This window comes from Podarcis filfolensis, assembly GCF_964270895.1.
Source record: "Podarcis filfolensis genome assembly, chromosome: 17".
NCBI lineage: Eukaryota > Metazoa > Chordata > Lepidosauria > Squamata > Lacertidae > Podarcis > Podarcis filfolensis.
This window is the reverse complement of record NC_139621.1, coordinates 14,856,279-14,870,163: the sequence shown is the minus strand read 5'-3', so window position 1 is coordinate 14,870,163 and position 13,885 is coordinate 14,856,279. Positions and strand designations below refer to the sequence as shown.

Here is a 13,885-nt window from a genome sequence, read left to right as displayed (position 1 = left end):
TGACTTGTTTCGTTGGAGAGTTTGCCGAGTTGGGGAGAGTTTTTTTCTAAAAGATTTGCAACTCTTGAAAAACACTTTTGTATGTTAACACGATATCCAGCTTTTAACATTTTGCCATAAATAACCTGGTGTGAGCTGTAAAAATAAAATAAAGCAAAAGGGGGGTGGGCAAACTGTAATATCTGGATGCCAGATGGCACCGGCTAAGTGATGGGGCTGATTCAATAAGAAACAAAAGGAAATTCCTGACATGCATCTATTTGAATAGAACCCACAGGGAACAACTTAGCTGCAGAAAGGCCAGTAGTATGCAATCGCCCAATAATAATTCCTAAATGTTAAGCCGCACTTGCTTAGAGCCAGTCTTTTAGAGGTGAGATTTCCTACCAAAAGAGCTTAAGGAACTAGACAGGTGATGTGTTTTCAGAACTTTTACCTGCATCTTAATGTACTTGATCTGCGCGTTCATTCTACACGGAATTGCTCCAGTAAGTAGCAACATAGCAAAAACATGTATTTATATGTTTGTTTGTTAAAATTACCGTATTTTTCGCCCTATAGGACGCACCGTCCCATAAGGCGCACCTAGTTTTTGGGGGGAAATAAAGGGAAAAAAATTATTTTCCTCCCAGGCGCGGGGCTGGGGCGGGGGAGGCCCGAGCTTCCCCCGATCCCAGCCCCCAAACAGGCAGCTCTCTGCAAGCTGTGGGAGCCCAGCGCTGGCTCCCGCTGCTTGCTGAGAGGTCCGCGAAGCCTGGACGTGCTGATCTCAGCGCGCGCAGGCTTCGGCATGCTGGCAACTCTCCGCAAGCAGCGGGAGCGCTCCCGCAGCTTGCGGAGAGGTCCGCGAAGCCTGGGCATGCTGATCTCAGCGCACGCAGGCTTCGCCATGCAGGTAAATCTCCGCACACCAGCGGGAGCGCTCCCGCTGCTTGCAGAGAGGTCCATGAAGCCTGGGCGCGCTGATCTCAGCGCGCGCAGGCTTCGCCATGCTGGCAACTCTCCCACTGCTTGCGGAGAGGTCCGCGAAGCCTGGGTGCACTGATCTCAGCGCGTGCAGGCTTCGGCATGCAGGCAACTCTCCGCAAGCAGCGGGAGCGCTCCCGCTGCTTGCAGAGAGGTCCGTGAAGCCTGGGCACGCTGATCTCAGCGTGCGCAGGCTTCAGCATGCTGGCAACTCTCCACAAGCAGTGGGAGTGCTCCCGCTGCTTGCGGAGAGGTCCGCGAAGCCTGGGCGCGCTGATCTCAGCGTGCGCAGGCTTCAGCATGCTGGCAACTCTCCACAAGCAGTGGGAGTGCTCCCGCTGCTTGCGGAGAGGTCCGCGAAGCCTGGAGAGCGAAAGGGGTCGGTGCACACCAACCCCTCTCACTCTGCAGGCTTCAGCGAAAGCCTGCATTCGCCCCATAGGACGCACACACATTTCCCCTTCATTTTTGGAGGGGAAAAAGTGCGTCCTATAGGGCGAAAAATACGGTAGTATACTGCCCTTCATCTGAAGATCAGTTCACAACACAGAAATACAAAATGAAAACACGGAATACATAATAAAACAGAAACAAACCAATTACACGCCTCAGGCCTGTCCCTAGTTGTGGTGAGGTTACAGTGGGGAGGAGAGCTATGAAGACCACCTTGACTTCCTTGGAGGAACGGCGTGATATGGATGTAATGAATAAGATAATTTTAAAAAAAATATATGGTTCCGACTTCTTTTGCAAGGTTGTTACAAGCATTATAGCAACTCAGGATAACACTGCATGCATCTAATGAAGTATAAGATGTATACTGCAATCCACAAAACCTTATCTCATAGTAAACTTGTTGGTCTTCAAGGATGCCCCATGACTTTTTGCTGTGCAAAGGCTCGCATGACTGCCTCTCTGGAAATGGTTGCAAGGAGATGATGTCTCTGAAACCGTTTGAACATTCCATATTTAAATGAAAGAGGAGATGAAAATTGGTTCTTAGAGGTGCCCTGGAGGATCTGAGGCTGTCAGCGAGGATGTTAGTTATGTATATATTGCTCTTGATATTATCTACGAATACTTTTCCCCTTTCGTTTTTGCACTGCTTTCTGTTGGCCAAAATATCTCTTTGGAGGTGTATTTCCTATGGTTGCTGTCCATTGCGTTTTGGAACAGTTGGGAAAATTCCCTCTCAGCTGCCAGGGCATTGGATCAACTTGTGCGATTTCTTCCCTTTGTCTTTCTCCATTTCTCTTGCCACTGCTCTCTCAAAGCTTTGACTACAAACCACCCCACTTCGCTCTAGAGGATTTTAACGATAAATGAATGTGATTGTTCCATGCCAAAACAAAATGTGGACATTCTCACTGCTAATATCTGTTTAAAATAGTAGGGCCCCATTACATTGTTGTTTTTATAAACGAGGCGATCTTTATCTCAGGAGCAATATTCCTTAACCGCAAATGTTGAATTTGAAGCATGTTCATTTTTATAAGTTAAAAGAACTCAGACCTTCCTGCCTGAAGGAAGAAGAGTTTGTCAAACGATTGCACAGAGCTTCACATCAAACAGGGGCGTGATTTGGCATTTTATTTTGCAACTTGAGAATTTAATTTTACATTTTAATTTTAATTAGGGACATTGCTTATTTGTTTGCTTTTGAAAAAAAGGATTTGTGAACTTATTTGCTAGGCATGGTTATTTTTGCATTAGCCATGGTCTGGAGATACATGCATTGTTAACAAAACTGGGTATATCAGGCACTTACTCCTCTAGCTGGTAACCCAAGATTACAAGGCAGTTGGGGAGCTTGTGGAAGGAGCAGAAGAAATTGCATGCCCAGGCATCATGACCCTGCAACATGCATGTGCTTGAATGACAACTCGTGACAACATTCTTTGATTCAAATCACACCACAACTTTATTGATTACAGATGTAAGATGTTTGCCTGGTTATCCAGTTCTGGATATAATGAATTTTTGTTGTTGGTTTCTATAGTCCAGGCTACATGCTAGCTTTTATAGCCTAGCTCTTACAAACAAACAAACAATGTGATGATTCGAGATTTAATGTGAAAGAATTGAGAATGTGGCAATTAATCTTTCTGCTAATTATCGCATGCACTTAAATCCAGGGTACCGTTCCAAGTTTCTGTTGGGAAAGCCAAAATGGTTTGGGTGGGAGTTCACATTTCATAGCAATAAATAGCTAATGGTTTGGGTTAATTGGGCATAAGTCGTGTAGATCAGGTCTACCAGAGTTGTTCTACCAGCGTTATTCTACCGAAGCATCAGGAGAAGCAATACTGTGGGTTTGAATGCTTCCCACTCACTGCTCCTCAAAAGCTTCCTGCACATAAGATCATAATTGCCTTGCAAATATGTTTCCAAATGCCTCAGGAAGTTCACAAGCAGGGCGTGAATGTGACTGTTGTCCCAAATGTATCCAGCAGCAAAAATATCATCATCATCATCATCACTTTTAATTTGTATACCATATTTCTGTCTTACAATACCCAAGGCAGTTTACAAGCTGAAGAAACAAAGAATGTACACCTTATAACAATCTAATGCAATACAAAAATGTGATAATAAAACATAGCTTTAAAATAAGCAACCTACATCAAATACAGTAACATTCGACAGTCATTAGAATAGTATAGAATAATAATATCAGCATATAAAAAAACCAAACAGAAATCCATTCTTAACAATTACAATAAATACCGTATTTTTTTGCTCTGTAAGACTCACTTTTTCCCTCCTAAAAAGTAAGGGGAAATGTGTGTGCGTCTTATGGAGCGAATGCAGGCTGCGCAGCTATCCCAGAAGCCAGAACAGCAAGAAGGATTGCTGCTTTCACTGCGCAGCGATCCCTCTCGCTGTTCTGGCTTCTGAGATTCAGAATATTTTTTTTCTTGTTTTCCTCCTTCAAAAACTAGGTCTTGTGGTCTAGTGCGTCTTATAGAGAGGAAAATACGGTAATTTCTAAACTTCAATCAGTAAAACAACGGCAAGCTACAGATACAAAATAATAATACGATACAAAATGATACAATGCAATATGATACAATGCAATACAATACAAAATGATACAATAAAATAATACGATACAAAATGAGAAGCAGGGACTGGAGGGTGGAGCAAGGCAGGTGGAAGAAGTCCTTGCCTGGTGAAGTCTCTCCCCTCACTCTGCATGCAAGTTGGACCTGAAACAAAATGTCGCAATCCAGAATAAACGCTTTCCAAAATTCAAGCCACCCCATTCCATCCCCTTTCCCCCCACCTGTTTTACATTTCTGTTCCTAAAAGTCAACATTCTGTGACTATTGAGTAGGCTTGGTCCTCATTGGGTTCTTTCTTCACCTTAAGTAGTTTTCTTTTTTAAAAAAAAGTACTTCTGCAAATGGAGTTTCCCCCCTCCAAGTCTACTGATAATAATTGCATTGTTACAATTTTTGTAATAATTATTTGTGGGTGGTGCCATTGTAGTTGCATAATCAATGGCACTCATCACCTGAACATCAGAAATATATAGGATTATTAGCTCAATGTATGGAACTGCCATTTGATCCTGTTACTATTTGAGTGCTAAGTTCTGTTCTGAGCTAATTCACTGAGATTCAAATAATCAAGACCATGCTAAGCACAGTGATCCTGATTATATTAATTCAAAGGATATTAATTCTGTTATCGCTGTAACCCTGTGCAAGTAGCGCTTTGATTTACCACAACTCTGACTAGTCAAGTGTTGCTCGTTCCAAATAGACAAATGAGCTTGGAATATATCTCTTACAGTTTTGTACTACAGGAAAAATAGAAATGCACAGCAACTGAAAAGTTAGCACTGATGAGTAGCTCATAAGCATATATTAAGAATTTATTTCACAGCAAAGTAGCACTATCACCAAACTCAGAAATATGGTTGTTATTAGTAAATGTTGACTTTCTAATGGCAACCTTCTATGTTTTATTGCTCTCAGCTCCACAGGTTCTCTTTATGCCTTTGAAGCAAGTTATTACATAGCATAAACCTACCCTACTAGGCTCATAACTCAAAATGCAAAGTATCTGTTTAGGAAGCAGGAAAAAATATAACTTCCTGATGTTATTTCCTGCTTTTCAGTTATGAATTACTGTGCACAGTGAAATGATTAATAATGAGTAGATTATAGTTTATGCAGCAATTTTCATTCCCTAGAAGAGTTTCCTTACAGGCTATACATTTCTCTTTTCTGCTGTTGCTCCGAGCATGTGGTTTACGCACATCTCCATTATTTCATTTAACAGGGTGTGCTGCATGAACTTAACATGCTTTTTTAATAGTAGAGCCATTTTGCCCTGCATTAATTTGCGGTCATGTTTTTGGTAAGAGGAATCTGTGGAATTATAAAATTATGAAGCTAGACTTTCCTTAAAGTCATCTGGCCCATTTCCTTCGCACTGCGAAGGGACCATCTTTCTTTACTTAAAGTTGAATCCACTCACAGGATGCTCACACTATAAAAAGGGGGGTGCAGTTTTCACTGATTCCCCTTCCCCCTGCATGCAGCCTCTTCAAACCTGCCTTCTTCAACAGGAGCTTCCATTGGACCTGAGTCCCTTCCATGAATGGAAGGAGCCCTTCAAACTTCGCAAATAATATCGGTTTCAAGTTACAGTTTTGGCATCTCTGGCAGAGAGGTCCAGATACCTTAGAGCAGGCATAGGCAAACTCAGCCCTCCAGATGTTTTGGGACTACAATTCCCATTATCCCTGACCACCGGTACTGTTAGCCATGGATGATGGGAGTTGTGGTCCCAAAACATCTGGAGGGCCGAGTTTGCCTATGCCTGCATTAGAGCAAAGGTTTTCCGTCTTTTTGAGTCCACAGCTCCCTTGAGGTGTGGAGAGAGACTTTGTCTGGCAAGGCCTCCTTCCACCTGCCTTGCCCCACCCTCTAGTCTCTGCTTCTCAATTTGTATTGTATTATTTTATGTACTTTGTCTTGAGAACTACTGCCTTGCAATGCACCATTCAAGGTGCCCTGACTGAAAACCACTGTCTTAGGGAGATGATTCCTATGTTTGCTTTTCCTTGTAGGTTTATTCCGGAGACCTGGTCTGCCTGCAGCGTGACCTGTGGGGTCGGAATCCAAGTCCGCTTAGTGAAGTGCCAAGTTCTGCTCTCCTTCTCTCAATCTGTGGCTGATTTGCCCATTGATGAATGTGAAGGGCCCAAACCAGCCTCTGAACGAGCTTGTTATGGTGGCCCTTGCAATGGGGAGACCAGCGAATATAGTCCCGAAGAGGCTGATGTGTTTTATGGTGGCTCGCAGGATTTTGACGAGCTCCATGACTGGGAGTATGAAGGCTTCACAGAGTGCTCTGAGTCTTGTGCAGGAGGTGAGTTGCAATTTTTTTTACAACTTGTTTGTTTTTCCTGTTTTAAATTTTGCCTACCCACAGGCAAAAAATGGATGGGTATTAAGTCATGACTACCTTACGTGCCTTGGGATGAGGGTGGCACTGTGGTCTAAACCACAGAACCTAGGGCTTGCCAATCAAAAGGTCGGCGGTTCGAATCCCCGCGATGGAGTGAGCTCCCATTGTTTGGTCCCTGCTCCTGCCAACCTAGCAGTTCGAAAGCACATCAAGTGCAAGTAGATAAATAGGTCCCGCTCCGGCAGGAAGGTAAACAGTGTTTCCGTGCGCTGCTCTGGTTCGCCAGAAGCGGCTTAGTCATGCTGGCCATATGACCCAGAAGCTGTACGCTGGCTCCCTCAGCCAGTAAAGTGGGATGAGCACCGCAACCCCAGAGTCGCCACGACTGGACCTAACGGTCAGGGGTCCTTTACGTGCCTCACTGATTATAATCAGACTTAATTTGAACTAACTGCATCCACACTTTCACCCGACTCGCATTTTTATCTTATTGTGTACTGATTAATCCTTCCCTCTGCCCAAGAGCTACTCTCATTGTTCCACAGCGGTGCCTTGCGAAAACACAACCTTACCCACTAAATTAGTTCTTATCAGATGTGCGGAAAACCTGAAGAGGGGTTTTTGTTCAACCGAGCTTTTCAATTCAGCGGATTAGAGCCGATTTTCACAAGGCACACAGCTGACTAATGAGAAATGTGGATAAATGTGGCATATAAAGCGACTCCGTCCATCCATCAATAACCCTGAAATGAGCACCTTCTGCACATTTTGGGTACTGTGTGGACGGTCCCACCAGCTCGGCCGTGGCAGCCGAAATGTGAGAATCAGACCTCGGTCTTCTGTTTTCTCTGTTTGAAATGGAAGAGTGGCTCTGTGAGGGAAATATCGAAAATAAAGTCCAGATGTAATACCATTTTGGATCTAGAAGGTATCAGAATTCACAGCTGGGGTCTTTCATATGTCTAATGCAGTAGTCTGGTTGTTTACATTTCCTGCTGACCACTTACATTTGGGCCAGGGAAGCGTATTTTTAAAGAGCAAGATTAAGTCAGGAAGCATCAGGTGTCATTAGCTCTGCATTGCCTGACTTCTGCTTTGTAAGCAGAGACATGTGGATCCCAAGCATTGGGCTGTTGCATATGTATTTCTTTACTGGAGACTCAGCTGGTTTTGATAGCTTTTACTAGCAAATGACATTAGCTTGGATCTCGGTGCAGGGTAAAGGAGAGAGAGAGAAAACATATGGCAAAAATAACCAGCGAAAAGATTGCCTGGAGCTAGTAAGTTTGGCACTTAGGTTAAAAGTTAAGGAGGGTCACCATTTATGCATATTATGAGAATTGTTTAATGTACATGGTGTCTAATCCATTTGGGTCTACTCAGTCATTTTCTGCTAATTGCTTATGAAAATCGCGCCCATTAGAAATGTCCCGTTCCTAAAATTCCTTAGCTCCTCTAAAGCTGGGGTTTTTCCACACAGGAATTGTAACAAATGGCTTGCATTTCATGGGTTCTGAGTAACTTGTGCATGATAGAAAAAGAACATTTTTATCACGAAGTGACTAATGCTTCATAGTTATTCATGCCCTCCTTTGGTTATCCCACATCCCGTACCCTATCAGAGCAAAACATTGTTTTCCCTTACTACCTCATTCTCAGGTAAAAATAGGGAAATGGGTTTAAAAATGGCACAGAAAGCATTTATCTCTGCAGCGTTGTTCAAATCCGACACATACACAATTTACATAGGGTTGCCATATTTCAAAAAGTGAAAATCCAGACACAAACCTTGTTGAGCCTTTGGGGGGGCAAAGTTCATGAGCCACCCCCACCCCAAAAAAAGTTGTTGCACAAAAAACTAGACTTTCAACCTGGGTTGCCATGTGTCTGGATTTTCCTGGACATTTCAGCTATTTCCTCCCAAACACTGTTTCCGACGGCCGTATTCCAGCTGGGTCTGGGAAATTCTGGACGTATGGCAACCCTGATTTACAGAGCTCTGAAAGCAGGTCAACATGCTTTCTTGAATCGAGAAGAAGCGCCAAGTGTAGTCTTTCGTGCCAAACCCAGGTCAAAACTCAAAGTGGAATGAGTGCAGGCGTGGAATGAGTGCATGCCTAGAGATGGACCATTAGGTAGCTGGAGAATCATCATCATCATCTTTTATTTGTATGCCACCTTTCCATGGAAGTGAGAGCTGGACCATAAAGAAGGCTGATCGCCAAAGAATTGATGCTTTTGAATTATTGTGCTGGAGGAAACTCTTGAGAGCACCATGGACTGCAAGAAGTTCAAACCTCTCCATTCTGAAGGAAATCAGCCCTGAGTGCTCACTGGAAGGACAGATCCTGAAGCTGAGGCTCCAAGACTTTGGCCACCTCATGAGAAGAGAAGACTCCTTGGAAAAGACCCTGATGCTGGGAAAGATGGAGGGCACAAGGAGAAGGGGACAGATGACGAGATGGTTGGACAGTGTTCTCGAAGCTACCAGCATGAGTTTGACCAAACTGCGGGAGGCAGTGGAAGACAGGAGTGCCTGGCATGCTCTGGTCCATGGGGTCACGAAGAGTCGGACACAACTAAACAACAACATGCCACCTTTCCACAGTTAAAAAAACAATGCTCGAGGCAGCTTACAGCATAACAAGATTTACATCATTACAAAAGTCATAAACAATAAATAAACCACATCAAAAAAATACACAACCAAATGGGAAACAATTTCCACATAAATCTAAATCTAAAACTAAGAATACAGCATTAATATCACAGTTTAAAATGATATAGGTAAAAAAACCCAGCAATTTAAACAAAAAGCAAAAATGAAATGGAGCCCTCTCTGCCCAGCAGCAGCAGTGGCAGCAGTCCTTTATAGAGCCCATCAGGCCCTGCGCTGGGCCAGGTGGTGAGTGGAAGGATTGGGGCCCTCAGGCGCTGAGCAGGGGAGTCCTCCTGGGTCTATCACAGTCAATTTTGCACCAGAGGTTATGAGGGCTGGAAGTTCCATTCCCATTTAGGAAAGAGGCTCCACCATGACCTCCTTGGCACCCACTGCCACCTGCTGAGCCACGCAGCGATTCCCGGACTGCCCGTGGGCTGGATCCAGAAGGCAATTGGGCTGAATCCAGCCCCCAGGCCTTAGTTTGCTGACCCATGGTTTAGGGCTTCAAAATGTTTGTCAGGAGTGCGTGCAGGAGCCAGGCCCTGTGACCAATAGGACTTTGCAGGACTGGGGCCTTCCTAAGTTTGTTCTGAAGAGGCAAGGTGCGGCCACACAGGTGAGGCCGATTGGTAGCTCACAGCACCTGGTGGCAAGAGCTGGGAAGGGATATAAGGTCAGGATTTCCCTTCAGCTCTTTGCCACAGTAACACACTCCCTGCCTTGCTGTGTTTGGCTTCTTGCTTCCTGATCTTTGAACCTCGGCTTCTTGACTCCCTGCTTCTTGATCATCGGACCCCTGACTTTGTGACTCCTTGCTTCCTGACTCTCGGACCCTTGGCTTCTTGACTCCCGGCTCTCTGACCCTCGGACTCTTGGCTCCTGACTCCTGGCTTCTGGACCCCCATTCCTGCTCCCACCCTGCCATCTTGCCCCCGGTCCTGACGTTCCCTGCCAGGACTTCAATCGCCCGTGAACCGGACTGTGAGAGTGTTGGTGCTTGGAAATGTACTGGGAGTCAATGTAGGTCTTTCAGGACCGGTGTTATATGGTCCCAGCAGCAACTCCTAGTCACCAGTCTAGCTGCTGGTTTTTTTGCATTAGGTTAGAAAAGTGAGGGATCAGGTCAACACAGTACCGCAGCATCTTTTCAAATAAGATAGCCTGTTAAAATAGAGAGCTTCATCATTGGCTGTCACTTCTGTCAACCATCTCGTCAAGCAGATGTTCTGCTTCTGACATACACTGATTGAAAAAGAAATGTTACAGATAGGTAGCCGTGTTGGTCTGCCATAGTCAAAACAAAAAAATTTTTTTCCTTCCAGTAGCACCTTAAAGACCAACTAAGTTAGTTCTTGGTATGAGCTTTCGTGTGCATGCACACTTCTTCAGATACCTGAAGATACCTGGTATCTGAAGAAGTGTGCATGCACACGAAAGCTCATACCAAGAACTAACTTAGTTGGTCTTTAAGGTGCTACTGGAAGGAAAAAAAAATTTTTGTTTTGAAAAAGAAATGTTTGTCCTCTCATTCCTGAACCCAGTCCACATTTGTTCTGAACTGGGAGGCAGTTGTGCTTGCCGCACACTTCTTTGGGAAGGCCCATAACACACCCTGTGAGAATTGTGGGCCCTACATTGCAGCATTCCTACACCATATCAAAGCGCAGTAGCTTGTAGGAATTAAAGACCTTTGAATGACAACCACTTGTTTCCATGAGTTAAATTCACATCCAGCGCTCGGTCTGCTGAACAGCATTGCCACAGAGAACTTGGGCTTAAACGCAGCATTTCTTGTTACATTTATTGTACCTGATAATATGTGGCTGTAGCAGGAACCATTTCTTTGATCCATTCAATGCCATCTGATTGATTGCGAAATGACTGGCATTCAGAATGTTTTGGGGGAAAACGTTTTCTGTTGAGCAAATTAAAATGGAATAAATAGGTTCCAAATAATCATTTTGTTTCCACAGTTGCATGACAGATCAAGTTAATTTTATTGTTCTTGTGCTCTCTGGAGATGAAATTTGATTCATGCAGAAGTAGCCCTTCACCCTCGAAGGAGTAGCAGCCAGAAGGAACCAGTTAACAATTTAGTCTTCATGAAGTGGCTGCGTCTTCCACTGCTGTCATCAAGTATCATGTAACAATTATGCTATTCTGGTAGATATAAACACAGCAAATCCTATTTGATGGTATATTGAAAGTGAACTGAAAGCTACTTAGATTCATGTCCTCCCCTTGCTCCGTGTAGCAGTTTAATTTCCCAGCCATAAACTTCAGGGATTTTCAAGGAAAAACAAACCCAGCTTCATTATGTTAAAATTGTGAGCAATAATTTTTAAAACTCGAGCCTCAAATACCCTGGAAAGTGGAAAGCCCAGGGCTTTTCTGCGTCCCATTTTGAGCAGCTTATTTTCTCATTAGAAAGGAATGTACAGCTTCTTCGTTATATATATATTTTCCAGTTTCTGAATACATCTGTGTTGGAAGCTGCAAGATGTAATCCTAAAATTCCAAGAGGGACAAATCACTATCATGCTACTTGGTTCTGTGCTGCATCTCGAATGTTTTACTTGCTATTGAAAAATGTCTGAAACACAAGCAAATGATTTTTAGAATGGAAATGCACTGTTGCCATTTCATATAGGAGTTCCCCACCTTTACTTATCTCTTCCTGCCACTTTCTAGTTTTCCCTGAGGACAAGGGAGAATATGGGCTCACCTATCATTTCTAAAAAAACATAAAGGAGCACATAGTTCAGAGCAGTGCTTTCTGCCAGAGAATGGTCTGAGGTCAGAGGATGCTTCAAAAAAACCTGTCTTCCTCTTGAAATGAATGGACACAAGAGTTCATTGGTTTAGTTCGGAATTCATTATGAATGCACAAGGAAGTCTGCTTGAAAACGTTCGTAACTACGGCAGACTGGAGTTGCTAAGGTGGTTTTCGGCTGCTGTGACGGATGAATTGTGATCTGAAACTTCCATTTTATAACCACTTGGCGTTTTACAGTACGAAAACACAAAAATGTGTAACGTAATGACAAACGAGACAATAACCTCATCACCATGGGCTTCAGCCTGTCACTGTGAACTTGTTAGGAAGATGGCTGCTTTAATAATAGCATCTCCCATTATTACCACACCTTTGAGTGTATCCTCACCATATCTTGTTCTTCACTCTCATAGACCTTACCGTCCGCAGTGAGCCTGTGCAAAAAACCACCCTGGATTTTCTCCAGTGCTGCCTCTAACCCTTCCCCACACTTGTGCTTTCCAGAGCTTTCGGCTGCAACTCCCATCACTCCTGACTATTGACCATACTGGCTGCGGCTGATGGGAGTTGTAGTCTACAGGGCACAGATTAAGATATTAGAGATAAGAGAAATTAAGTTTATTACAAAAGTGTTTCGTGTTTGCAAGCATGTGTCTGTTGCATTCACACTTTACAATTTTAAGTGTATATCTGGTAATCACATATCCTACTGTGAACTGCCCTGAGATCTTTGGGTGAAGGGTTGTATACAAATGATGATGATGATGATGATGATGATGATGATGATGATGATGATACTTTAAGGAGGAAAGTCCTCTATTTGAAAGCATCCTTAGTCTGAAGAAGGGCTTTCTGAGTCAAATCCTAAGAAGGGAGAGTGGTGACCTTCAAATTGCCCATCAATCTTTAGTTTCTAGACGGCAAGCACAACGGTCATGTGTTCACATCATGATCAGCTGTAGTTGATTTATGTTTAGCATATGCATATGCTGAGCTGGACAAGTGGGTTGGAAAGGCAGCTGCAGCAATGGGTCGCCTCTCCAAAAGGGTCTGGGAGAACGTAATGAGCAATACCAAGATGAAGGTCTACCAGGCTTTCATGGTCAACTTACACCCACCAGGAGTGACACCTCAACGCCTTCCACATGCACTGCGTCAGGAAGATTTTGGGCATCACACGGCAGTACAGAATTCCAAACAAAGATGTGCTTCCCCAAGTCAACATCCCCAGCACATCTGCACTTCTGTCTCAGTGACATCTACGCTGTCTTGGTCATATCTGTCAGGTGTGCGTGCAGGAGCCAGGCCCTGTGACCAATAGGACTTTGCAGGACTGGGGCCTTCCTAAGTTTGTTCCGAGGAGGCAAGGCACGGCCACACAGGTGAGAACAATTGGTAACTCACAGCACCTGGTGGCAAGAGCCGGGAAGGGATATAAGGTCAGCATTTCTCTTCGGCTGTTTGCCACAGCAACACGGTTTCTGCCTTGCTGCGTTTGGCTCATTGACTCCTTGCTTCCTGACCCTCAGACCCTTGCCTTCGTGACTCCTTGCTGCGTTTGGCTCATTGACTCCTTGCTTCCTGACCCTCAGACCCTTGCCTTCGTGACTCCTTGCTTCCTGACCCTCAGACCCCTGACTTCTTGATCCTTGGACCCTTGACTTCGTGACTCCTTGCTTCTTGAACCTCGGACCCTTGACTTCATGACTCCTTGCTTCCTGACCCTCAGACCATTGGCTTCTTGACTCCCGGCTCTCTGACCCTCGGACTCTTGGCTTTCTGACTCCTGGCTTCTGGACTCCCGTTCCTGCTCCCACCCCGCTATCTTGCCCCAGGTCCCGATGTCCCCAGCAGGGACTTTGATCTCCCGTGAACCGGACTGTGACAATGTCCACAGAATGGAAGATGGCAGGAACCCCAAGTACATGCTCCACGGGGAGCTGGCTTCTAGCACCAGGTCAATTGGCAGACTAACTCAGCATTACGGATATGCCTGCAGACATGACATGAAGGCTGGCAACATCAGCACTACCATGTGGGAATCCCTTGCAGAAGAC

At 44.5% G+C, this 13,885-nt stretch overlaps 1 protein-coding gene and 1 long non-coding RNA gene across 2 annotated transcripts in view; one reads left to right on the top strand and one right to left on the bottom strand.

The window, feature by feature from the left end:
* The window catches only part of LOC310753144, a 356,996-nt gene that overhangs the window by 75,801 nt on the left and 267,310 nt on the right, over positions 1-13,885 (bottom strand). Inside the window, exon 2 of the long non-coding RNA XR_014543227.1 lies at positions 3,685-3,786. This is a non-coding gene — a long non-coding RNA (uncharacterized lncRNA). The remainder of the gene's footprint in view (positions 1-3,684; positions 3,787-13,885) is intronic.
* ADAMTSL1 (ADAMTS like 1) overlaps positions 1-13,885 on the top strand; it is a 257,528-nt gene that overhangs the window by 142,188 nt on the left and 101,455 nt on the right. Inside the window, exon 14 of the mRNA XM_083592741.1 lies at positions 6,050-6,351. Coding sequence (XP_083448867.1) covers positions 6,050-6,351 — 302 coding nt within the window. The remainder of the gene's footprint in view (positions 1-6,049; positions 6,352-13,885) is intronic.